This window comes from Nomascus leucogenys, chromosome 11 (assembly GCF_006542625.1).
Source record: "Nomascus leucogenys isolate Asia chromosome 11, Asia_NLE_v1, whole genome shotgun sequence".
NCBI classification, from domain to species: domain Eukaryota; kingdom Metazoa; phylum Chordata; class Mammalia; order Primates; family Hylobatidae; genus Nomascus; species Nomascus leucogenys.
In genome coordinates, this window is record NC_044391.1 from 27,674,125 (window position 1) to 27,700,057 (window position 25,933).

Sequence of the window (25,933 nt, forward strand, 5' to 3'; positions counted from 1 at the left end):
CTTGCTGGCGAGGAGTTGTGATCCTTTGGAGGACAAGAGGCTTTCTGGTTTTTGAAATTTTCAGCCTTTTTCTGCTGGTTTCTCCCCATCTTCCTGGGCTATTGTAAATCTGATTTTAAAAGTTTTGATTTAAAATTATTTGATTTAAAAAAAGGATTTAAAAATAATCCTTAGAAGCTTTGTTTTGATTTATTAGTATTTATGGATGTATGCCACAGAAAGCCTTCTGTGGTTTGATTTTAAGAATTAAGACAGCATGAATCAAAGCGGTCAAAAGTGAGTGGTATTGTAATTACACCCATCTTTTTAGTGTTGAGATAGATGTCTTTAACTTGCAGGTAAGAAAGAGAGTGATTCTTATTTGTTGAAAAGGACTCAGGGACATCCCTTCCATACTATTTCTTTTCATTAACCACTTAAAACATTTCAGATTTATTATTAAACATCTAGAAATTCATGGCATTTGAGAGCAGAATAAAGAGTAGTGTTTATGATAATTGCCCCCTTTCCCCAGGCATTTAGGGTATTTATTTTACACAGACTGTATCTTCTGTATGGGTTGTGCACTTCTGTAGGTGTTTGTGTGGAAATTGAGAGGATGTAGCCTTTGTGGAAGAAATCAGGAAAAGAAGAATGTTAAATCATTATAGGAGTAGTTCTCAAATTTTAAGTTACACCAGAAGAATCTGGAGGGCTTCTTATAACACAGATTCCTGGCCCCCCAATCCTGTTCTCTCATTCAGTAGATCTCAGACAAAACCTGAGAAATGTGCATTTCTAACAAAATCCAGATAATGCTGATACTGACTTATTTCTCTCTCAGAAATTTAAACAGCAGAGATAAGGATGAACCAAGAAAACCAGAAGAAAGACTTCTCTTCAGGAGGGGAAGGCAGGTTAGAAATGTATGAAACAGGGAATAAGACCCTGGCAAAATGGGGCCTAGTTCAGGAACTCCTATCCTGCCTCCCAAAAAACATAATCACAAGCATTCTTTTTAATTTTTTTTAAGTTTTATGTTTACATAGTCTCAAAAATCAGGTAGTATCAAAGCATTAAAAGCATCATTGCCGTGTCTCATCCCTTCCCATTTTTGTGTGTTTGCTTCCCAGAGGCAGTCATTTTATAAAACTAAGTCTTAAGTTTCATGTTCAGATATTCAGATGGATACACAGACACAGGAAGTATTTGGGCATGGTGGCATGTTAGTTGCTTGTGACTGGTTAAAGCTTGACTGTTTGTGATTGGTTGAAACTGGCTATTCGTTACAAAATTAGCTTGCAGTTTGTTACTTAGGACAGCCTCAGGCTAATGGCCTCCTGCTTATTTAACAGATTGTATGGTGGCAAGGTAATCATTATCTCTAAACTAAAGGTCTATTGGTTCATAGTTCTTCTTTTTTTTTTTTTTTAAGACAGAGTTTCCCTCTTGTTGCCCAGGCTGGAGTGCAATGGCACAATCTTGGCTCACCACAACCTCCGCCTCCCGGATTAAAGCAATTCTCCTGCCTCTACCTCCTGAGTAGCTGACATTATAGGTGTGTGCCACCACGCCCGGCTAATTTCATATTTTTAGTAGAGACAGGAGTTTCTCCATGTTGATCAGGCTGGTCTTAAACTCCTGACTCTAGGTGATCCACCCCTCTCGGCCTCCCAAAGTGCTGGGATTACAGGCATGAGCCACCGCGCCTGGCCAGTTCATAGTTCTTTTATATAGCTATGACATTTATGCCCCAAGTCATCTTGAGTTGCGTGAATTCATCACACACACAGTGAATAACTAGTGGTGGAGATTTGAAGTGAAACTCATCTACCAGTGTGGGGATGGAGGGATGATAGACTAACATAATTTCTCATAATTTGCATCATACCGAAGCAATATATTAGTATATAAACAAAATTACATAGTGAACTGAAACTATAGGAAAGATGACAAGATAAACCTATTAGGGAACATAGTTTGAAATGATGTGTCATGGCTGTGACAAAACTGTAATGGAAAACAATAAGTTGGAGTTCTTTGAATACAACTCACTCTTTAAAAGATTAAACCCCCAGCACTTTGGGAGGCTGAGGCGGGAGGATCACGAGGTCAGGAGATCGAGACCATCCTGGCTAACATGGTGGAACCCCAACTCTTCTAAAAAAATATAAAAAAATTAGCCGAGTGTGGTGGCGGGCACCTGTAGTCCCAGCTACTTGGGAGGCTGAGGCAGGAGAATGGCGTGAACCCAGGAGGCGGAGCTTGCAGTGAGCCGAGATCGTGCCACTGCACTCCAGTCTGGGCAACAGAGCGAGACTCTGTCTCAAAAAATAAATAAATAAAAATAAATAAATTTCTTGACTTCAGATCAATTAGGGTATCTCAAAGGATTTTCCTACTTTTTTTTGTTGTTGTTGTTTGTTTTTATTTTGGTTCCCAGTTAGCATTCCATTAGCATGTTTTTTACGGGTATTTATTTGAAAATCAACATTTGACTTTCAAATGTGGGATTAAAGGGACTTTGCTGCCTTTTTAATAATACTTTTTTTGTGATCGAAGAATTTAAATGACTAGGTGAGATTTTGTAAAATGGTGTAAAGGAGAAATAAACACCTCCAAATAATCATGTTTATACTAATCCTCACTGAGTCTCCTCATTTTCTTGGAATAAACCTGGGTCTGAATTCTGATATTTAGATTTGCAAGCTCATCCATTCAAATTTGTCCACGTTCTATGTGTTTTTGTGAAATTGAAGAGGTTAATATGCTGATTGCAAGGCTAAATTGGCAGTTTGCCTTGTAAAACAAAATTTGTCAGGTGAATTGTGAATACAGGTTTTAGCTGGTCAGCACAGTTTACACATTTTATTCTCTTCCTTTTTTCTTTAATAAATGTATATCAATGCCTGGTATTGCTAGACAGTGAAGGGATGTGGGTGTCTTGGCATGATCCTGTGTCTTGAGGACTTTGCTGTCAACATCAACAGTAAGAAGTCTGCTATAAAAAACTGTGTACAAAGTGCCAAGGGAGCATAGAGGCAAACCTGGGGCAGGGGTACAGGTGTCCTCAACAGTATGACATTTGAACTGAGTCTTGACATCTTATTCCATGAAGTAAATAAGGACATTCCAAATAGAGGGAATATATGGCTGCTGATGCATGGATGGGTGTAGAATATTTGGGAATGTAAACCAGAAACTATCTGAGACAACTCTCAACCAATTAATTTAACAGTTTTTTGTCAAAGTTAAGGACATGCTCGTGACACAGCCTCAGGAGGTCCTGACATCATATGCCCTAGGTGGTTGGGCAACAGCTTGGCTTTATACATTTTAGGGGACATAAGACATCAGTAAATACATGTAAGATGTACATTGGTTCAGTCTGGAAAGTGGGGAGAACTCAAATTGGGGAGGGTGGGAGTTCCAGGTCATAGGGGGATTCAAAGATTTCCTGATGGGCAATTGGTTGAAAGAGTTTGAAGACCTGAAATCAATAAAAGGGAGTGTCTGGGTTAAGATAAGGGGTTGTGGAGAGGAAGGTTCTTGTTATGCAGATGAAGTCTCCTGATAGCAGCGTTTGGAGAGAACAGATTGTAAGACTTACAGAGTCTGTTCTGTTAGTTTTAAGGTTTCTGTTTTAATGTTAATGCTGGTCAGCTGTGCCTGAATTCCAAAGGGAAGAAGGTATGATCAGGCATGTCTGACCACCCTTTCCCATTATGGCCTGAACTAATATTTCAGGTTTACTTTAGAATGCCCTTGGCCAAGAGAAGGGGCCAGTTAGTTGGTGGGGGGCTTAGAATTTTATTTTAGGTTTACAGGAATTATAGGTAGTTTGTAATGATGCTGGTGAAATAAGGAGCCAGATGAAGGACCTTATAGAATAGTAGAAATAATAATTACCATTTAAAAGTTATTCATTCAGCATAGAACAATGCATAATGGATCTTATGACTAAACTTAAAATAGATTTTATGTACTTTTTCCACTGAAGTGTCTCGCTCAGGGCATCAAAATACTAATTTGACTGATCTAGGCACTTTCTTTCTTGACAATGCTTGATAAAATTTTACAACTTTCAGTGAGTTTTTTTTCTTTTCATGCCAAGGCAGTTAAAGAGGAGTGTGTTAGGATGGATTTACATGTAACCACCTGATATGGTTTGGATGTGTGTCCCCACCCAAACCTCATGTCGAATTGGAGGAGGGGCTTGGTGGGAGGTGTGTAGCACTTTCTCCCTTGGCTCTCTCTCTCTCCTGCTGCTATGTGGAAAAGGTGCTCGCTTTTTGTTCATCTTCTGCTATGATTGTACATTTCCTGAGGCCTCCCAGTCATGTTTCCTGTTAAGGCTACCAAACTGTGAGTCAATTAAACCTCTTTTCTTCAAAAATTATCCAGTCTTAGGTAGGTTTTTTAATAGAGAAGTGTGAGAACAGACTAATACACTACCCAATGTGTTTACCAGGCCTGCTGCCTAGACAATTTATCAAGACAAGGGAATTGCCATAGAGAAAAAGTAATTCACACATAGTCGGCTGTACAGGAGATGAGTTTATTATTATTCAAATCAATCTCTCCAAGCATTTGGGATCAGGGTTTTTAAGGCAAATTTGGTGGGTGGGGGACAGTGGGCCAGGAGTACCGATTGGTGGGGTCAGAGATAAAATCATACAGAGTTGAAGCTATCCTGTTGCACTGGGTGGGGGCCCACAGATCAGATGAGCCAGTTTATCGATCTGGGTGGTGCCAGCTGATCCAAGTGCAGGGGCTGCAAAACAAGCACTGATCTTGATAGAGGCAGGAGGCAGACAAATGCCTAGGTAGATAAGGAAGGGTCCCTGGAGAATCTCTAATCCACCCACAAGTGTGTACACTGGATGTTTTTGTGCAGATAAGGGAATACCTGCACAGGGTCTTGCCTGGGCATGCCCACAGTGAACTAGAGGCCCACATGCACTGGGGGGAATGGGGTGGAGCCACCAGGAATTCGTACTTTATGCACAGGAGGAGCCTGGTCTCCAGCTCATGTATGGGAGCCCTAGTATTCAGTCTGTGAGGTGGAAGCTTGCTGGCTGGACCCCCTCTTTTTGCCTAATGAATTCTGCCCTCATCACCCTTCAACGTGTTCACATGCCTAATTTTTCCTGGTCATGAGACAAGAACCTGGATTTAGCTGAACTAAGCTTAGAGCAAAAAATCCTGCATCAATCTTAAGTTTCACAATAGTGATATTATCCCCAGGAGCAATTTGGGGGAGGGTCAGAATCTTGTAGCCTCCAGCTGCATGAGTCTGAAATCATAATCTTTTGGCTAATTTGTTAGGCCTACAACAGCAGTCTAGTTCCCAGGCAAGAAGGGGGTTTGTTTTGGGAAAGATGTGTTATCTTTGTTTCAAACTGTAAACTAAATTCTCCCAAAGTTAATTCAACCTGTGCCCAGGATTAAATAAGGACAGCTTGGACGTGAGAAGCAAGATGGAGTTGGTTAGGTCAGATCTCTTTCACTATCTCAGTTATAATTTTGCAATGATGGTTTCAATCCCTTCCTTTGGGTTTTATAACACCTTAATCTTAAGATGTGGGCTAGTGAAGATGGAAAAAGTGTGACAACTGCTCTAACTTCTTCCTGCTAACCGGGGGTGTAATTGGGATAGGTGTTGACTCCAAGGTGAGAGGTTTCATACGCTTGGCTTTTGTGTTTTCTTCATGCCTTTTACATTTTTTATTATGTTACTTTGTAAACTAATTTTTATCCCCTCTTCTTTTAGCCTACAAATAAATATCCTGTTCATTTCTTATATACTTATTCTTATATTCTCCTTTAATGAGTTCTTATATTCTCCTTTAGTGAGTGAGCTATCTTATTTGATATTTTAGTTTGATTACAGATGTGTAGACTCTGGGTAACGTGAAATGTGATTGTGATACACTCTTTCATTTGGTTAATTAGAATAACAAATACAGAAGATAACTTGTAAGACATTAGAATATATTTAAATTTTGTGTTAAAATGTGCCTTTCAGGGCTGGGTGCGGTGGCTCACGCCTATAATCCCAGCACTGTGGGAGGCAGACAGATCACTTGAGGTCAGGAGTTCAAGACCAGCCTGGCCAACATGTTGAAACCCTGCTTCTACTAAAAATATGAAAGTTAGCTGGGTATGGTGGCGGGCGCCTGTAATCACAGGTACTTGGGAGGCTGAGGCAGAAGGATCACTTGAACCTAGTGAGCTAAGATCGTGGCACTGCACTCCAGCCTGGGCAACAAGAGCGAAACTGTCTCAAAAAAAAAAAAAAAAAAAAAGAGTATTAATATCATGATCCTCTGCTTTGGATCAGTATTACCCCATATTGAACTGTGAAAGTACTATCAATTTCTCTATATATCAAATATAATTTTTAAAGTATTTGATTTGATGTAACTCACTTGATAGATTCCTTTGGAGAGTAAGAATTATGCAGATTGCTATACATATTTTTGGTGACAGCTATAATGTAAATAATTTGTTATAAAACGTACTAATTTTATTTTCTCAATAAATTGGGGATTTTCTAAACCGATTACATCAAAATAGAATTTGAATGCATCATGTCCTTTAATTGATATAATTTTTTAAAATATAGAATTAACTTGCATTACAGATGAGCAGGTAGTTAAAAATCTATTGCTAAATGCAGTTTTTCTGTAGAGCGAAAAGAAAAAGCCTGATTATAAAAAACGTAAAAAAAGAAAAATAAAATTATAGTTTTGAACCCTTCATGCTTTTAATGTCTAGGAGTGAACTTTTTTGTTCTATTAGCTATTACAATTTAGTTGTTGATGATGATGTAGTAAAATATTTAGAAGAATTTTTTCAAAAGCTTTTTTTGAGTTTTGTGTATTAGCTTTATAAGCTGTTTTTTGTTCCCCATCAATTTTTAAATCAGTAGTGTATATACATTCTTATCTAACTGGATCATTGTCATCCTTAGGTATTACAGTTAAACTTATTTTCTTGCTACTTTGCTAGAACCCATCCTCACCTCCATTGAGGTATAAGTGAGTAAGGTAAGGAGTTGGCCAGTTCCTTTTTTTTTTTTTTTTTAACGTAACAGCTTTACTGTGGTGTCATTGATGCACAGTGAACCACACATATTAATGTGTATACTTGGGTGAGTGTTGAAATATGTATACATCCATGAAACTGTCACCACATTCAGGGTAACAAAAATCTGTTACTCCAGAAAGTTTCCTTGTGCCTCACTGAATTCTAATATTACTAAAGAACAAATTAAAGGTTATATATACAACATAAAATGTACAAATAGTCCATTCACCTAAATGATCAGGAAAATGTATTTTTAAAATTAGTTTTATGAATACATTTTTAGATGAAGTAAATTAAGTTATGTAATATTACCTTAAGTTCAATGCTATTGTTTCTGGGAACTTTTGGATGAATTTCATAAACAAGAATGTGCTTATTTTCTGTGCTGACTTCTCATTTCTGACATTATGACATTTGATTTGTAAGTGTCAAATATCATGAACATAGAGTTTATAGTAGACAAATGTAAAGAATATTTGTGAACTAGGTTTTCTATAACATTTCCTTACTACTTCCTTAGCCAAGAACTTTCTATGTTCTTGCTTTTTTTTCTTTTTATCTTTGCTGTGCTGTGTCACAACTAACACCTTTTTTTGCTCATCTCTGGGAGTCACAAGTGAATCTTGAGTTTGGCTTACAGAGGAACCTGGGGAATTTGACTTCACAGAGGCTAAGCTTCATGGCCACTTGAGAAATTCACTTGTTAGTGATACTAGTGTTACTTTCTATTCTTTGCACTCTGTATATCAAAGTGTTATATATTACAAGTGTTTGTGGGCTAAGAAATAGCTAATGTATAATCTATCATCTTTGACTTGAAAATCATAAAACCTCATCAGAATGAGCCCAAGAAACCAAATTATCATTGCCAACGTAGGTTCTTTTTTTTTTTCTATGATATATTCTGTATTAATGACTTGGGCAGATGTGCTTCAAATCCCCAAAGTGTCTTTGAATTTAGTTATTGTAATTCAGGTAACTTTCAGGTTTCTTGTGGAGAGGGGTGTTTTATGTTTTTGCTCCTCTAGGAGTCATGGTATTTTTAATAAGTTCTCTAGGGAAAGCTTGACCAAATGCTCCCAACTTAGGTTTGTTGGTTCAGTGTTGCTAAAGAGAATCTTACAATAATTGAATAAATTTTGGGGGAAAGTTACCTTTTTCTTTCCTAAATAATAGTTGGCTTTCCTTTGGTTGTTTACATTGAAGAATACAAATAATTTTTCAAAACTATAAAAAATTACTATCATTTTAGCTATCCAGGAAGTTGTGAGAATAGTAGCACAGTTTATGCCCATTTTAAAGGGAATTTATAATTTTTGTAATTCAAAAGAAAGGCATCGGACTAATTGATTGTGACAGCATTTTTATGATTTAACCTAAAATCTTTTTTTATGCTATTGAGGAAATTCTTTGTATATAAAATATTTAAAAAGTCAAGTTTTTAATGGGATAGATGTCATATAGTTTGGTATTTTCTTGAACTCTATACAGTTGATGAGTACCTTAATAATGCTATTTTCATAAAATGTTTTACACCATTTGGTTTTAGTATTAAAGGAGGCCTATGCTACATGCTTTTCTAAATAAGAATAGCCTTTTGTGAGGCAACTAATTATCTTTATTTACAGAGCTTGACAGTTTGGATTTTCATATATCATTATTACTTTGGGGCCATTTAGTTGAAATTTTGTTTTAGAAAACACAGATGAGCAAATACTAGATATGTGATTACACAAAATAATGAGAACTTAGATTTTCTTTTTTAAAGCTTGTGTTCAAATTACATTAATTACAATCTGCAAAATTGCTTTGATCTCTGCTGTTAAGGACAAATGAAACACTGGAGCTGTAATTTCCTTTTCCCCAAGTTTTTCCTATAGCTATTCCTTCCTTTCTTTCCCTTTCATTTAGTTACTTAAATAATATTTATTATAAAATATCAAAACAGTACAGAGTTGAGGTGTTCAGAACAAAATATGAAAAACTATTCTTCAAAAGTTTCTGGCCATCCTTTCAGCCTCTGTTTAAATTTGTACATGTTTTGAAGCATATTCAAATGGCATATATCCATGTTATTTTGCAAGTTGATTATTTTACTTGGGAAGCTTTTCATGTCAGTACATGTTTGACCTTGTTCTTTTTAACTATTGCATGCTCTTTTGTAGTCTAGATGAACTATAGTTAATGTGACCAATCCTTATACCTTTTTCTATATGCATGTATTTTTTAAGGGATGAATGGGTCTAGTAGCTTTTCTGCCTTCATAGTCCTGTTACTCAGAGTCCTCAACTCTCCGAAATCCATTGTTTTCTTGGTCTTGTCCTTCTGTGACTCTTACCACCTTTCCATATTCAAATCCAATTCTCTTCTTCCAACACTGTTCATTATTGGAATCTTAAATTGTGGCCCAGATTTGTTTATTGAACCAGTCAGTCTCAGTCTCAATTTTTGTATGTCAGTTATATAAGGAATTTTATGCCACTTTGTTTCTAGCCTGTGGGGAATTTCAATGATTTACATTATAAATAAAAATATTAATGGTACACAAAGTAAATTATTAAAGAAAGGTTCACCAGCTATGTGCTAAAGTGACAGTACTGAAATCCTACTGTTTTGGTGAGGAAATTACTGTGAAATCTATTTAAAAATGATTTTGGTATGTCTTACTTGGATTTTAAAAATGTATATTGTAAAAAATTATTATGATAAGATGTTCAAGAAATATTTCTAGAAACAGAAGAAAAACTACTGGTAAATCAAGGCTTTATCAAAGAACTGTAAGCGGTCCCCTTTTGGGGATTGGTTTCGTGGAAGACAGTTTTTCTACAGGTTGGAGGGGATGGTTTTGGGATGAAATGGCTCCACCTCAGATCATCAAGCATTATATTCTCATGAGGTGCACATAACCTAGATCCTTTGCATAGGCACTTCACAATAGGGTTCATGCTCCTGTAAGAATCTAATGCCACTGCTGACCTGACAGGAGGTTAGAGCTCAGGTGGTAATGCTTGCCTGCTTCCTAACAGGCTGTGGACTGCACCAGTACCTGGGAAGCTTTTTTGAGAAGAAATTTCAAACTCATAGTTGAAAGTGAGAAGTTATTGAAATAGTTTTAGTTGAATGTTTCTAATTTTAAGTTATATATGAATGTGTGTATGCATGTGTATATATGCATTTTTTTAATTTAGAGAAATCTCAACCATATAAAATGTAGAGGAAATATAATGAACCACCGTGTACCTATCACTTGACTTCAACAGTTGTCAACTCATGGCCAATCAGGTTTCATCTGTACCCCTACTTATTTCTCTTTCTCCCAGATTTTTAAATCACAAACATAAAATTTTTCTTAGATATTTTAATGTAGACTCTTTAAAGTCATGACGATACTATTATGTCACCTGTCACCTCCAAAATTAGATTTTTTTTTTTTTGAGATGGAGTCTCACTCTCTCACCCAGGCTAGAGTGCAGTGGCACGATCTCGGCTTACTGCAAGCTCCGCCTCCCTAGTAGCTGGGACTACAGGCACCCGCCACCACGCCTGGCTAATTTTTTGTATTTTTAGTAGAGACGAGGTTTCACCATGTTAGCCAGGATGATCTCAATCTCCTGACCTCGTGATCTGCCCACCTCTGCCTCCCAAAGTGCTGGGATTACAGGCGTGAGCCACTGCACCTGGCCGAAATAATTCTTAATACCAAACATCCAGTCAGTTTTTAAAGTTTCCTGATTCTTCTTGTTAGCAGCATTTTTTTTTTTTTTTTTTTTTTTTTTTTAAGACAGAGTCTTGCTATGTCGCCAGGCTGGAGTGCAGTGGCACAATCTCGGCTCACTGCAACCTCCGACTCCTGGTTTTAAGCAATTCTCCTGCCTCAGCCTTCTGAGTAGCTGGGATTACAGGCATATGCCACCACACTGGCTAAGTTTTGTATTTTTATTAGAGACAGGGTTTCACCATATTGGCCAGGCTGGTCTCAAACTCCTGACCTCAAGTGATCCACTCAGCTCAGCCTGCCAAAATGCTGGGATTACAGGCATGAGCCACTGTGAGCATTTTTGTTCAAATAAGAAATAAATAAATGTATTATAATTAGTTGATACACCTGTTAAATCTAAAATTCTTTTGTTTAGCTCTTTGAGTTAATTTTAGAGTTACAGAAGAGAGTTGCAAAGATAGTACAGGTTCCCTATACCTTTCTGCAGCTACTTCCCCTGTTAATAGCCTACATAACTATAGTACTATTATAAAAACTAAGAAGCTAACATTAATGCAATATTATATTATTAATTAAACTACAGAGTATATTCAGTTTCACCAGCTTTTATAGGAATTTTTTCTTTCTGTTCCAGGGCCTGATGCAAGATCCTGCATCACATTTAGTCCTAATCAGAGCTCCTTAGTTTAATCTGTAATAGTTCCTTCCTTCCTTTTTCCTTGTCATTGATGGCCTTAAAACTTTTGAAGGGTACTGATCAGGTATATTATAGAGTGTCCCTTAATTGAACTTTATCTGATGTTTTCTTATGATTAGATTGAGGTTGTGCATTATTGGCAAGAATACCACCGAGGTGATACATCCTCTCAGTGCCTAATTATTGGGAGGTACATGAGGGCAGTGTGACTTATTACTGGTGATGTTTACCTTGATCATTTCATTGAGGTGGTATCTTTCTGCTTTCTTCACTGTAAAATTGCCATTTTTCCTTTATTACTTCTGAGACTGGCGTTGTTATGTAGTTTTTCATAGTCTGAATTGTGCTGATTGTATTCCTATGGTGACGTTTAACACTTAGGTCTCTTGTGTTTCCTGTAAATTGATAATTAGATGTAGAGGCTTATTAGGTGTATTTTTTTTGTTTTTGGTTTTGTTGTTGTTGTTTTGGTAATATGTACTAATATCAGAAGGCACGTAATATCTGGTTGTTTCTCTTTTTATGTTATTCCTTGAAATGGTTTATTTAGTTTGATTCTAAATGCTGGTAAGAAGAAATCTAATATAGTTCATTTCTATTCTTTAAAAACATCTGTATAATAGATAAATGAGTTCTAAAATTTAAGTAATTTAAGTTAATTTATAATTTGATTGTTTTCTTAATGTTGTTAAACTGACACATTTTTTAGATTTTAATTTTAGGTTTGGGGGTACATGTGAAGGTTTGTCGCGTAGGTAAACTTGTGTCACAGGGGTTTGTTGTACAGATTAGTTCATCACCTAGTCATTAAGCCCAGTATCCAATAGTTATCTTTTCTGTTCCTTCTTCCACCTTATATTAAGCCCAGTATCCAATAGTTATCTTTTCTGTTCCTTCTTCCACCTTATATAGGTGTCTGTTGTTCCCCTCTTTGTGTTCATGAGTTCTCATCATTTAGCTCCCACTTACAAGTGAGAATGTGTGATGTTTGGTTTACTAAAAACTAAGCAGTCCTCTTGCCTCGGCCTCCCAAAGCTCTAGGATTACAGGTGTGAGCCAGTGTGCTCGACCATACCAGTAATTTAATAGTATCAATTTGATTCAGACTATAAGCAAGTTTAATATACAGGTAGAGAATTAGAGAGTACAGTGAAGGCACAGCTGGCCTCATAATATTTAATTGTTCTATCACTGACAAACTGGTACTACAGCTTCTCTGCCTTTTCAAAAACTCTAATGGGAAACAGGATAGCATGAAGGTTAGTTTTTTTCTACTAGGAGACTTTAAGACTGTGTTCCTGTAGTTCACTGCTGTATTAATTTCCTGTGTCTGCTGTAATAAATTACCACAGCCTGACTTAAAACAATGGTAGTGTATTCTGGAGAGGCCTAATTTAAAGAGTGAGAGGCTCTAGGGAAGAAATCCACATCTTTCAGCTTCTGATGGATCCAGGATTCCCTTGAATTATGGCCATATCACTCCAAACTGATTTTTTCTTCATATCACATTCTCCTCTGTATGCCTAATTTCTCTCATCCCCTCTAAGAATACTCATCCACTCTAAGAATACTTGTGACCACATTTTCAGGACCATCAGGATAGTCTCGTCTCAGAATCCTTAATCACACTTGCAAAACCCTAATATACATATAAGGTAACACAGTTTCAGAGATTAGGACTTGACATCTTTTGGGGACACCATTCAGCCCACTGCACCTGCTCGCTCTCACCATACTCAAAAGTGTCTCTCTTCGACAGCTTTCTGCTACTTGAAGCAGCTGCTTAACTTACCCTGAGGAAGCACTGCACATTCTCTTTGGTTCAAGAGAGCAATCATAGGAATCTTCTAACTTTCGGGATAGCTTTCTTCTTAGAAGCCAGCATAACAGTTTGAAACCAAAGGATGCTGTTAGTTAATGTGTAGTGTAGTATTTTTCTGTTCTGAGTCTCTTCCCTCCAGGTAGATATGCCTGGCAGGGTGACTTAGTCGTAAATTCACATTTTACTGCTGCTTCTTCCTGTATCTGGAAACCTCCAAATTGTGGTCCTGAAGTTATTTTTATTTTGGCCATTTTTCTCTCTTGCCAGGAAAGGAATGCTGTTGCAAGTACATGGAGTCAAAGACTAGTCAGTAATGGATGTTGTACAGGGGAAAGGTTGGGTTTTTTTTGTTTCATTTTCGTGAGTCTTTCTCCCCAAGATGTTCATTCATTGATCATTTCTCACACATGAAATGTATTTCTACTTTCCATAAGAAACATTATTCCCATAATTATTACAAATTATACCCTAAGTGAAATGTTCTCTGAAATTATACACAAAGTTATGAAAATTTTCAAAAATGGGAAAGTTATGTATTCACCAGATTTAACAAATATTAATATTTTGAAATATTTAGTTCACTTTTTGAAAATAAATATTAAAAGGTACAGCTAAAATTCATTCCCCCTTCTTACTCCTCAGAGGTAATCAGGATCCTGATGTTGGTTGTTTCCATGCTTGTTTTTATGTTTTGTATATTTGCATATATTTGTAAATGATACATATATATTTTTAAACTTTTAAAAAAGATTTTTGCTTTATTTTTCAACAATTTAACTATCATATGCTTAGGTATAGTATTTTGTATTCTGCTTGGAACTTGCTAAGCTTCTTGAATTTATTTTTCCTTAAAATATTCATTAAAATTCATAAAAGTTTATAAAAATAAGATACCTGGCCAGGCACTTTAGCTCAGGCCTGTAATCCTAGCACTTTGGGAGGCCGAGGCGGGTGGATCATGAGGTCAGGAGATTGAGACCATCCTGGCTAACACAGTGAAACCCCATCTCTACTAAAAATACAAAAAATTTACCTGGGTGTGATGGCGGGCGCCTGTAGTCCCAGCTGCTGGGGAAGCTGAGGCAGGAGAATTGTGTGAACCCGGAAGGCAGAGCTTGCAGTGAGCCGAGATCACGCCACTGCACTCCAGCCTGGGCGACAGAGCGAGACTCCGTCTCAAAAAAAAAAAATAAGATACCCATTAAAATTTATTTTTCTGCTAAGGCAGTTACCTCTTTTCTTGGATTCCACTTAAACTTATGGTAACTCTTTTGGCATTGTTTCACAGATTCTTTTTTTTAAGAGTTTTGTTCTATTTAAAACTGGATAATCTATTGCTGTATTTTCAAGTTCATGAATCTTCCCTTCATCTCCAGTCTACTATTAAGTGACATTTAAAAAATTCCAGATTGTGCATTTTTGAGTTCTAGAATTTATTTGGTTCTTATAATTCCTCATTCTCTGCTGAGATTTATCTGCCCCATTTATGATGACTGTATTTTCTTTTACATACTTATCATTTATAGTACCTGCTTTAAAATCTATTTCTGCTTATTCTAATGTCTGAATAATCTCAGGCACTGGTCTCCATTGATTGCCTCTTAACTGTGTTTGTAATAATTTTTAATTATTTTTTTCCTGGACACTGTAAATGATACATTGTAACGACATTATTCTAGATTTTTCCTCACCCAAACAGAAACTCGGTGGCCATTAAACAATAACACCCTCTCCTACCTCCTCCCAGCCGTTAGTATTCTCTATTCTTTCTATGAATTTGCCTATTCTACATATTTCATGTAAGTGGAATCATACAATATGTCTTTTTGTTTGGCTTCTTAGCGTAATGTTTTCAAGGTTTATCCATGTTGTAGTATGGATCAGAACTTCATTCCCTTTTAAGGGTGATAAATATTCCATTGTATGTGTATACCACATTTTATCTGCTTGCTGGTGGACATCTAGGTTATTTTCCAAATGTCGTCTATTGTGTATACAGGTATGTGTTTGAGTTCCTGTTCTCAGTTATTTTGGTATATACCTATGAGTGCATTTGTTGGATCATATGGTAATTCTGTGTTTAACTTTCTGAGGAACTGCCAGTCTTTTCTGCAGTGGCTATACCATTTTGTGTTCTTATTATCAATGTATGAGGATTCTAGTTTATTCATAGCCTTGCCAACAACTGTTATTTTTCTGGGGTTTAAAAAATTTATTATAGTAGACATCTTAGGGTGAAGTCAGGCATTGATTTACATTTTTCTAATGGCGAATGATTTTGAGCATCTTTTCATGTACTTGGCCATCTGTATATCTTTGGAGAAATGTCTGTTCATGTGCTTTACCCTTTTGTCTTTTTACTATTAAGTGTCCTTTGATGCACAGAAGTATTTAATTTTGATACTGTCCAGTTTATCTATTTTTGTTGTTGCTTGAGCTTTTGGTGTCATGTCTAAGAACCTATTGCCAAATCAAAGGTCATAAAGATTTACCTATATATTTTATTGTAGGATTCTCATGATTTTAGCTCTTATATTTAGGTCTTTGATTTACTTTGAGTTAATTTTTGTATATGGTAGAAGATGGGGTATCTAACTTCACTCTTTTGCATGTGGAAATTCAGTTTTCCCAGCACCAGTTGTTGACTAGATTATTCTTTCCACCACTGAATGGATTTGACATCTTTATCAAAAATCAATTGGCTATATATGTAAGGATTTACTTCTGGACTCCGCGTTCTATTGGTGTTATACATCTATTCTAATGCCAGTACCACACTGTTTTGTTCAATGTAGCTTTCTAGTTAAGTTTTGAAATTGGGAGTTGTGAGTCCTCTGTTTTTGCTATTTAGAGCTCCTTAGTTATCCATTTTTGCAAATGAATAATTTCTTAAAGCCTGCTTTCTAGATTTTATTTTTTGGAGTTTCATCCATGTTGATACATAGACTTGTAGCTTATTTGTTATGACTTCTTTATAATCATCTGAGTAAATTTCAGTGTATTTATTTGACTTTTCTCCTGTTGAAGTACAATATTCCCTTTTTTTTTTTTTTTTTTGCTTTAACAATCAACATTCTAACAATCAACATTCTTGTGCATGGTACTTGTTCACATGTTTGAAAGTTTCTTCAGGATGGTAGGGTGATTTTTGCCTTGCCAGGAAACCTTTGGCAGTGTTTGGAGACATTTTAGATTGTCAAGACTGGGAGAGGGGTGTTACTGCCATCTGGTGGTCAGAGACAAGAGATGCTGCTAAACATCCTACAATGCAGACTCTCACCAACCCCTCCCCACCCCTACCCCCACTACACACACAAAATAGTGCCGAGGTTGAAAAACCCTGCCTGCCCTGAAGCGTATAGAAATGGAATTGATAAAACTTGAAGTGTTTTCATCTTAATAAGTGGATTTCTGTAAATCATGGAAAAATATTTTCTCCATAGGTTTGGAATGTTTGGAATTACAGTTGCTCTGGCAGTGCCGCCATTCCAGCAATTACAAGCAATTTATGTATCTCAAGCCAGATCAGGTAGCAGCATTATCCAGAGTTAGCCAGTTCATTCACTTTAACTTCATGAACTAAAATACTTTGGTACTTTGTCTGCTTAAAAGATTAATTTTAGAGTGAGTCTGTTTCAAAACAGTGGCACTTGTGCAGATGGGGATAGTTGGAATATTAGGCTGAATGTACTTAATGAATAAGCAAAATTAGAACATGAAAAAGTTTTTCTTGACACAGATAGTTGTTAAATATTGAAGGCTTAAAGGTTTAAGAAGTTTCTCTCTAGTATGTTTTAAATTAAAATTGTAATTGAAGACATAGGAATGAACTTAGACTCACTTGAAGATGTATTACATGTCACCGTGGAATATTATGCTGCCATAAGTAGGATGAAAGCATGTCCTTTGCAGCAACATAGATGCCATGATCCTAGGCAAATTAACACAGGAACAGAAAAATAAAATTTTAAGTGGGAGCTAAACATTGAGCACACATAGATGTAAACTGGGAACAGCTGACAGCATGGACTACTGAAGGGTGAGGTATGGGTTGAAAAACTACCTGTTGGGTACTGTGCTTACTCCCTCCAAACTTGAGCATCATGCAGTTATTCCCATCTAACAAACCTGCACATGTACCCCTTGTATCTCGGGGGTACATGTGCAGGTTTAAAATAAAAATTGGGGGAAAAAAGACCCATGGTTCCTGTTTGAGAATCTGTTGAAAGCTATGGCCCCAGAAATGATGTCTGGACTTGTGTAAATACAATTTTGCATATGGTTTGATGTGGTTTATGCATGCTTCTGAAGCTCATCCGTGGACTCACCACTCTTTACTTATATCCAGTTTAAAAATATTGCTAAAAGTTGATTAAAACGCTTAAAGTGCTAAAAATAGATATACATGAAATTATCAGTGAATTGTATCTTCACAACTATACATCTCCTTAACCAAATGCTTCTGCATTTAGTGATGAGGAAAAATAGGTGACTCAGAATTCAAGTCCTCTAATGTTAAATATTATTTAAACTTTACATCTATAACCTTCATTCTTTATCTTTTTAGGTGTATGCAACAGTGTTATCGCAACAAGCTAATGAAAACAGACAAAATTCAACTGGAAAAGCATGTTTTGGCACCTTCCTCCCAGAAGAAAAACTTAATGACTTTCGTGATGAACAAATTGGACAGTTGCAGGAGCTGATGCAAGAAGCCACAAAACCCAATAGGCAATTTAGTATTTCTGAGTCTACGAAACCAAAATTTTAGTCTATACAACAAAGCTTAATAAGACATGCAAAAATTTAGAACCCCTACTTTAACTGTCATTGGTTTTTGAAATATATTTAAGCTTTGAAAACACCTGTTATTAATGAAATATTCTTTTATTTTGGATATTATGAATGCAATATATGGATCAAGATCACTAGTGACAATTGAAAAAACTATTGGGATAATAGCACTTGTATGAAATTCAATTTTGGAACTAAACAGGAAATAATGGATCTAAAATGGACAAATTTCTAGAATGTTGCTGAAAACGTTTTAAAATGCTATTCTCATCCAGCCATATTAGCCTTCTGGCTTTTCTTTAGCTTCATCAAATAAGTATGTTGTGATAATGATAGACGTACAATTCCAACAAGGTTATTTTTTAAATACATTGTCATTCTGAACATTTTATCCCTTCTACTTTAATAATACATACATGATTTTTCTTCTGAATGTCTCTTCTCCCTGCATCACTGTTCATTCACAATGAAAGGTTAGGGAGACGCTTTAAAATTCACTGTTTTACTATCATTTGTATAATAAACTATACAAAATATAATACGTTTCCTCCAGTGTTTGTTTGTTGTTAACAACCCCTGAAATAATGTGCAGCTACCTTGAGACTCTCATTTATCAACTAATAGTTGAGGACATTACAAATCAACTTAAGTATAAGAAACTTTCCTAAGATCTCAAATTTTAAAAACGGTAACCCCATTTACAACATAAAATGTGGATTTTAAAAAATATTATGCTAAATGACTTGTATCTTTAGTTATTGAAACCTGATTCCCAGTGTGATACGATTAGGTGGTAGAGCCCTCATGAATGGGATTAGTGCCCTTATTAAAAAAAAAAAAAAAAGCCCCAAGGAGATCTCTTGCCCCTTCTACCATATGAGGATACAGTGAGAAGATGTTAAAGCAGAAAGTGGCCCCTCATGAGACTCTGAATCTGCTGGTGCCCGATCTTGTACTTTGCAGTCTCCAAAACATGAGAAACAGATTTCTCTTTATAAGCTACCCAGTTTATGGTAATTTGTTATAGCAGCCCAAAGAGACTAAGACAGTTAGGGAGGCTTACTCCAAGATTCTGAAATGATCATTTTTTTAGATGTACTTAGAATTTATATCATCTCTTTAGAAACTGATACATGTTTTCTCTGGGTTGGTGTCTCATGTGTTCTCTCTTTGTATACACCTGCTAGGGCCACCTTAGTCCGTTCTTCCATCCTTTTTTTTTTTTTTTGAGTCAGTCTGATCTGTTGGTCTTTCTCATTGAGAAAGATAATAATTATTCTGTCTATGTTATAACAGGCTTCAGGGATACAACAATGGATAAGACAAAGCTCCTGCCCTCAAGAAGTTTAAAATCTAGTTGTGCATTCAGGAGCCCTCTTTCATCATGAACAAATACATCTGCAAACTCTTTACAGCATTATCCTTTTCATCATGCCTAATAGAAACCTAATACTTCTGAAGACACTGCTTCGCCGTAGTCTTGTAAAGTGGGCCACAACCCCCACTTTACAAGAGACCCATCCGATTGTCCCTTTCAACCCATCACTATGCCACCCTCACTTAAGAACTCGTTCCTTTGTGGCTTTTTTTCTTTTAGGGTGTACTTCCCTTCTGTTTGTTGGCACTTGACTTAACCTCAAATCTTGCCATTATTTTGGTGACTTAGTATTTATGTCGTTTACTTATCCAGCAGACTGAGAGTTATCTGGCATTATTCACTTTAACTCATTCAACCACTCACTCATGCCATGGCTACACTTAAACCTTCACTCTGTTCAGAACTTTTGCATCTGAAATTATGAATTTCAATATCCTGTGCTTTTGCCACAATCTCTTAACAATATAATCAGTTTCTTACTCCCACTGCACAATTCATTCAACAGCTACTTATTAAAAACCTGCATTTGCCAGATGTCATTCTAGGTACTAGCAATATAGCACTTATCAAAGGCAAAAAGTCTACTACCCCCATGGAACTCACATTCTAAAGGAGTGAAATAAAATATGTAGGGTGATAAGTACTATTGAGAAAAATAAAAGCAAGGATAGGGAATAGGGCTATGGTTCCGAAATTATAAACTGAGATTCCCTGGGCACCTCAGAGAACTCGGGTGCTACAGGATATTTTAACTTTGAGGAAATCACAGTCACGTTTGTGTTTGCTGGACACCACACACATTACTAGTGCAAAGATTTTCAGTTTTACAGTTATATTGCCACATTCTTTTTAATGACAGATCTTTGTGAAGCTGGGCTTTTAGTGTTTGCTATGATAAAAATGCAAATACCACAGAAGATGAGTGAGTAACAGAAAATGTAGGTAGTGTTGGTCAATATGATTACAGTGTAAGTTGCATAGTGTACAACAGGTGCTAAATTGTTTTGGCATAAATAAGTTGTTTGGACTACTTAATAAAACTAAGTTTCGTTTGCTGTTTTGCCTAGATGCACTGTGCAAATACTGGGACACAGTTCGTAAACTAAAAATTTGGGAAATAGGGAGTGGTCTTTAACAGTAAACTGATACATAAACTTATCAGTCCTTTGACTACTTGGTGTCTTCAGTGTCATTCCACTAGTGCTTTTATTTCCATTACAGACTGCCTAGTTTCTGTGATCCTTCACTTCAGCCAGCCACTGAGCAGTACCTTCCATGTCTCCTTTTTCTTTACTTCATCTGCTGCTCTAGCCAGGGTAACTACTCACTTGCCAAAATCAATGGGATATTAATCACTGTAAGGTTGATATGTTGAAGATTTGATAGTATTACTCTCTTCTGCTTTTAAACCACTTCTGCTTTTTATACTGCGTAATTCTCCTTTAGATTATAAATTTTCTCCTCCCCACCCCCACTTTTAAAAATATGATGTTCTCTGGGATTTCATCCTCAGGACTCTCACGTTACACATCTGTTGCTTCAAATATTAGCTCTACTCTTAAATCACTAACACCAACCTAAATCTCATTTTTTAAATTTTTAATTTTTGTGGGTACATAGATATATGTATTTATGGGGTACATGAGATAATTTTAATACAGGCATGCAATGTATAATACATCATGGAACATGGGCTATCCATCCCCTCAAACATTTATCTTTTGTGTTATAAACCAGTTATACGTAGTTATTTTTAAATGTACAGTATTGACTATAGTCACCTTGTGCTGTGAAATACTAGGTATTATTCATTCTTTATTTCACTTAACATACTGACCTCCAGTTCCATCCATGTTGTCGCAAATGACAGGATCTCATTCTTTTTTATAACTGAATAGTACTCTATTGTATACCACATTTTCTTTATCCATTCATCTGTTGATGGACACTTAGGCTGATTTCATAACTTGGCTATTGTGAAGAATGCTGCAGTTTGAGAGTGCAGATATCTCTTTAGTATACTGACTTTTCTTATTTGTCGTCTGTATCCATCAGTGGGATTGCTGGGTCATATGCTAGCTCTATTTTTAGTTTTTTAAAGAACCTCCAAACTGTTCTCCATAGTGGTCATACTAATTTACATTCCCACCCAAACTGCACAGGTTCCATTTTCTCCACATTCTCATCAGCATTTGTTATTGCCTGTCTTTTGGACAAAAGCCATTTTAACTGGGGTGACGTGATATCTCATTGTAGTTTTGATTTGCAGCAGCACCTTTTTATATGGCTGTTTGCCATTTAAATGTCTTTTGAGAAATGTCTACCAGATCTTTTGCCCATTTTTAAATCTGGTTATTAGATTTTTTCATATAGAGTTGTTTGAACTCCTTATATATTCTGGTTATCACTCCCTTGTCAGATGGGTAGTTTGCAAATATTTTCTCCCATTCTCTGGATTGTCTCTTCACTTTGTTGATTATTTCCTTTGCTGTGTAGAAGCTTTTTAAATGTACTATAATCCCATTTGTCCATTTTTGCTTTGGTTGCCTGTGCTTGTGGGGTATTACTCATGTTTCTGTCCAGACCAATGCCCTGGATATTTTCTTCAGTGTTTTCTTATAGTAGTTCCATAATTTGAGGTGTTAGATTTAAGTCTTTAGTCCATTTTGATTTTTGTATATGGTGAGAAATAGGGGTCAAATTTCATTCTTCTGCATATGGATATCCAGTTTTCCCCACTACCATTTATTGAAAAGACTGTCTTTTCTCCAATATATGTCCCTGGCACCTTTGTCAACAATAAGTTCACTATAGATGTGTGGTTTTTTTGTTTTTTTTTTTTCATTTCTTTTTTTTTTAAACAGAATGTCGCTGTCACCCAGGCTGGAATGCAGTGGCATGATCTTGGCCCACTGCAACCTCCACCTCCCAGGTTCAAGTGATTCTTGTGCTTCAGCCTCCTGAGTAGCTGGGACTACAGGCATGTGCCACCATGCCTGGATAGTTTTTACATTTTTGGTAGAGATGGGGTTCTACCATGTTGATCAGGCTGGTCCCTAACTCCTGGCCTCAAGTGATCCACCCACCTCGGCCTCCCAAAATGCTGGGATTATAGGCATGAGCCATTTCGCCTGGCCAGTAGATGTGTGGAGATGTGTGGATTTATTACTGGATTCTCTATTTCTTTGCGTTGTTCTATGTGTCTGTTTTTATTCCAGTACTATGCTGTTTGGTTACTATAGTTCTGTAGTAGAATGCGAAGTCAGGTAATGTGATTTCTCCAGTTTTCTTCTTTATGCTCATGATAACTTTGGCTATTCTGGGTCTTTTGTGGTTCCACATAAATTTTAGAATTTTTCCTATTTCTGTGAAGAATGGCATTGATAGGGATTGCATTGAATCTGTTAATATGGACATTTTAACGATACTGAGTCTTCCGATCCATGAACATGGAATATCTTTCCATAGTTTGTTTCCTCTTCAATTTTTTTCATTGTTTTATAGTTTTCATCGTAGAGATCATTTACTTCTTGGTTAAAGGGTTAATTCCTAGGTGTTTAATTTTATTTGTAACTATCGTAAATGGGATTAAAAAAGTTTTTCAGATTGTTCACTTTTGGCATATGGAGATGTTACTAATTTTTATATTTTGATTTTGTATCTTGCAGTTTTACTGATTTTATCAGTTCTTGTAGTTTTTGATGGAGCCTCTTAATCTCATTTCTGAACTTCAGATCTGTTTGAAATTGACATTTCCAACTCATGTTTAAAATCAAATACACTTCTCTTCCCTTTTCAGTGAACATATGCGCAATGATGAGTTAATGGGTGCAGCACACCAACATGGCACATGTGTACATATGTAACAAACCTGCATGTAGTGCACATGTACCCTAGAACTTAAAGTATAATAAAAAAATAAAATAACATATACGCACTTTACCAGTTTAGATTTTTGTAATTTTGCTTCAATTTCACCATTTCCCTAGAGGCCTCTCCCTCACTATTCAGCAATTCTGACAACGCTATGTGGTGGATCACAAAATGCTCATAGTTCTCTAGCACTCCTTGTACTCATGCCCTTTGCAAGGTAACTTCGCATTGCCTCCTATTCATCTGTTTTTCAGTTATTCAAATCTGCAGGCCTTGTGACTTGATTTGCTCAAAAGAATGAGAGAGCAATATTATGCAAACTTAGGTTCTAGGCCCTCAGAGCCTTGCATACTTCTGCCGGCACTATTGGACATCTGTCCAACTGCCATGTGACCAACCTTGGCTGGCCTACCAGAGGATCAGATCATGTGGAGCAAAGATGAGTCATCATCCTAGACCAGCCAGCTCTCAGCCAACCACATTTATATGAGTGAGTTCAGCCATGACAGCTAATCCCAGACCAAATTGCCAATTACAAGCTAAATTAATGGCAGTTCTTTTAAATCAGTATATTCTAGGGCGGCTTATTATATAGTTAGGGCTGATACACTGTACTGCTTTACTGTCTCAAAATTACTCATTCCCCCTTTTCCGAGTATTAGTCTGATGACACTTTAGACTTAGAATTTCTTTCTTTAGCAATATATGTGGCTTTCTTGTCTCCAGCCTGTTTTTTAGTATGTTATTTGCAGCCAGTCACATTAGTGATATGCAAATCCTATCATATTTCCCTGCTTAACATTTGGAGTGGAGGAGGGTGTCTGGATTGTACTTAATGGTAGTGATACATGGCACAATTGGCTTCTTACTGTTGTACCTAGTGGTTGAGAGGAATCTGATACAGCTTATTGAAAATAAATTGGAAATATGTATTAAGAACTTTAAGAACAATGGTACTTTTTGAACCCATAAATTTTATTTCTAAGATTCTATCCTAAAGAAAAGATATTCAGGAATGTGCACAAAATTTTTCATATAATCATGTTATTAAAAATGATATTTGAGTGAATTTGGAACAGAACTCCCCCAAATACTTAAAAGGTTAAGTGAGTTGTGATGACATGTATAATGAAGTAGTTTAAATGTAGGTTTATGAAGAATTTTTAATGACATGGAACATTTCCTGACATTGATAAGTGAGAAAATGATGCTATGAAATATATGGGATTTTAAATAAAATGTTAGATTTTCTTTTAGTAATGTGGCAAACAATGCTAATTTGAGTAGTTCTGCTGAAAATGAAAACTTTTAGGTAGAGTAGAAAAAGTATTTTTTAGAAGCTTCTAGGAGCTGGCAATATCCTAAGAGATTACTTAAGGCCAATATTGCTAAGTGAAACTGGTAAAGCCTCTTTTACCCTAAGATGAATTTCTACTTTGGTTTTGATGGTCCTTTGGGACACAGTGGGCAGAAGACAAAGCACAGAACCCACGTAAGTTGGAGAGTCATAAGAAATGGTTTTTCCAGAAAGACAGGACCCTAAAGACTATACCCTCAGGGTTAGAGCGAGCCAGAAGAAAACTTGCTCCAGTACTTGTGCAGAATTGCAGGCGATCCTGGATTCAAGTCATCTGTGTGCTAAAATAAAACTTAAGCTATAAATTTAATATATGGTCCCAAAATGAGTACCTGACAAATGTAAACAAGTTTTTGAGGATACTCGGGTCACAGATAATTTCAAGGAAAGTGAATCCTCAAGTTTCAGTAAACAAGCAGACTCCACATGGAAAGCTAGCACCATGACTAAGAGGCAGCAGAGACAGACCACCAGAAAACTCATATTGGAATTAACATAATATAATATGTATAATATAAAACGTGTTCACAGGTTTAAACTTAAAAGTTATTTGGAAATATCTGCAAGAAACAAGGCATTATAAAAAGTAACCTGGCATATTTGAAAAAGAACCAAATAGAAGTTATAGAAGTAGAAAACAGAATAACTAAAATTTAAAAACCCTAATGGACGAGTTTAAAAGACTAGATGGACTTGAAATGATGAGAATTAGTGACTGCAATATAGAACCAAAAGAAATTATCCAGAATTCCACATGAAAAGCAAACTTGAGAATATGAGAGGTGGTTAAAACACAAGAGTCTAATGTATATCTAATAGTTTCAGATAGATACTGAGGCAGAACCAATATTTGAAGCTATAATTCCTGAGACTTTTTCAAATCAATGAAACACATTAGTCTATGTATTTATCCTAAGCAGGATAGATATAAAATCCTCATTCTTAGACATACCATACTGAAGCAGCAGAATGCCAATAACTTGTAAAAGCAGCCAAAACAAAAGTCACAAAGGAACCTCAGCTAGTACCGGACAAGTCCCTGGATGGCTTTGGTGACCCAGCTGTTCTCCACTTTCTCACTTGTAGTTCTTGTAAAAATGTGCCAGGAATACAACATCCTAATAAAGAATTGTCCAGAACAGCCCAGGCTCTGTTCCTGTCCCTCCTGGAACAGGGTGTCCTTCACTTTAACCCAGCAGACCATGTCACCTCCTAGGGGGTAC

At 36.4% G+C, this 25,933-nt stretch overlaps 1 protein-coding gene across 1 annotated transcript in view; it reads left to right on the plus strand.

Annotated features, from left to right (window-relative positions):
• SDHAF3 (succinate dehydrogenase complex assembly factor 3) overlaps positions 1–18,641 on the plus strand; it is a 77,245-nt gene extending 58,604 nt beyond the window's left edge. The window contains exon 2 of the mRNA XM_003252533.4: positions 17,876–18,641. Coding sequence (XP_003252581.1) covers positions 17,876–18,079 — 204 coding nt within the window. The 3' untranslated portion in view covers positions 18,080–18,641. The remainder of the gene's footprint in view (positions 1–17,875) is intronic.
• Positions 18,642–25,933: the final 7,292 nt, after the last annotated feature.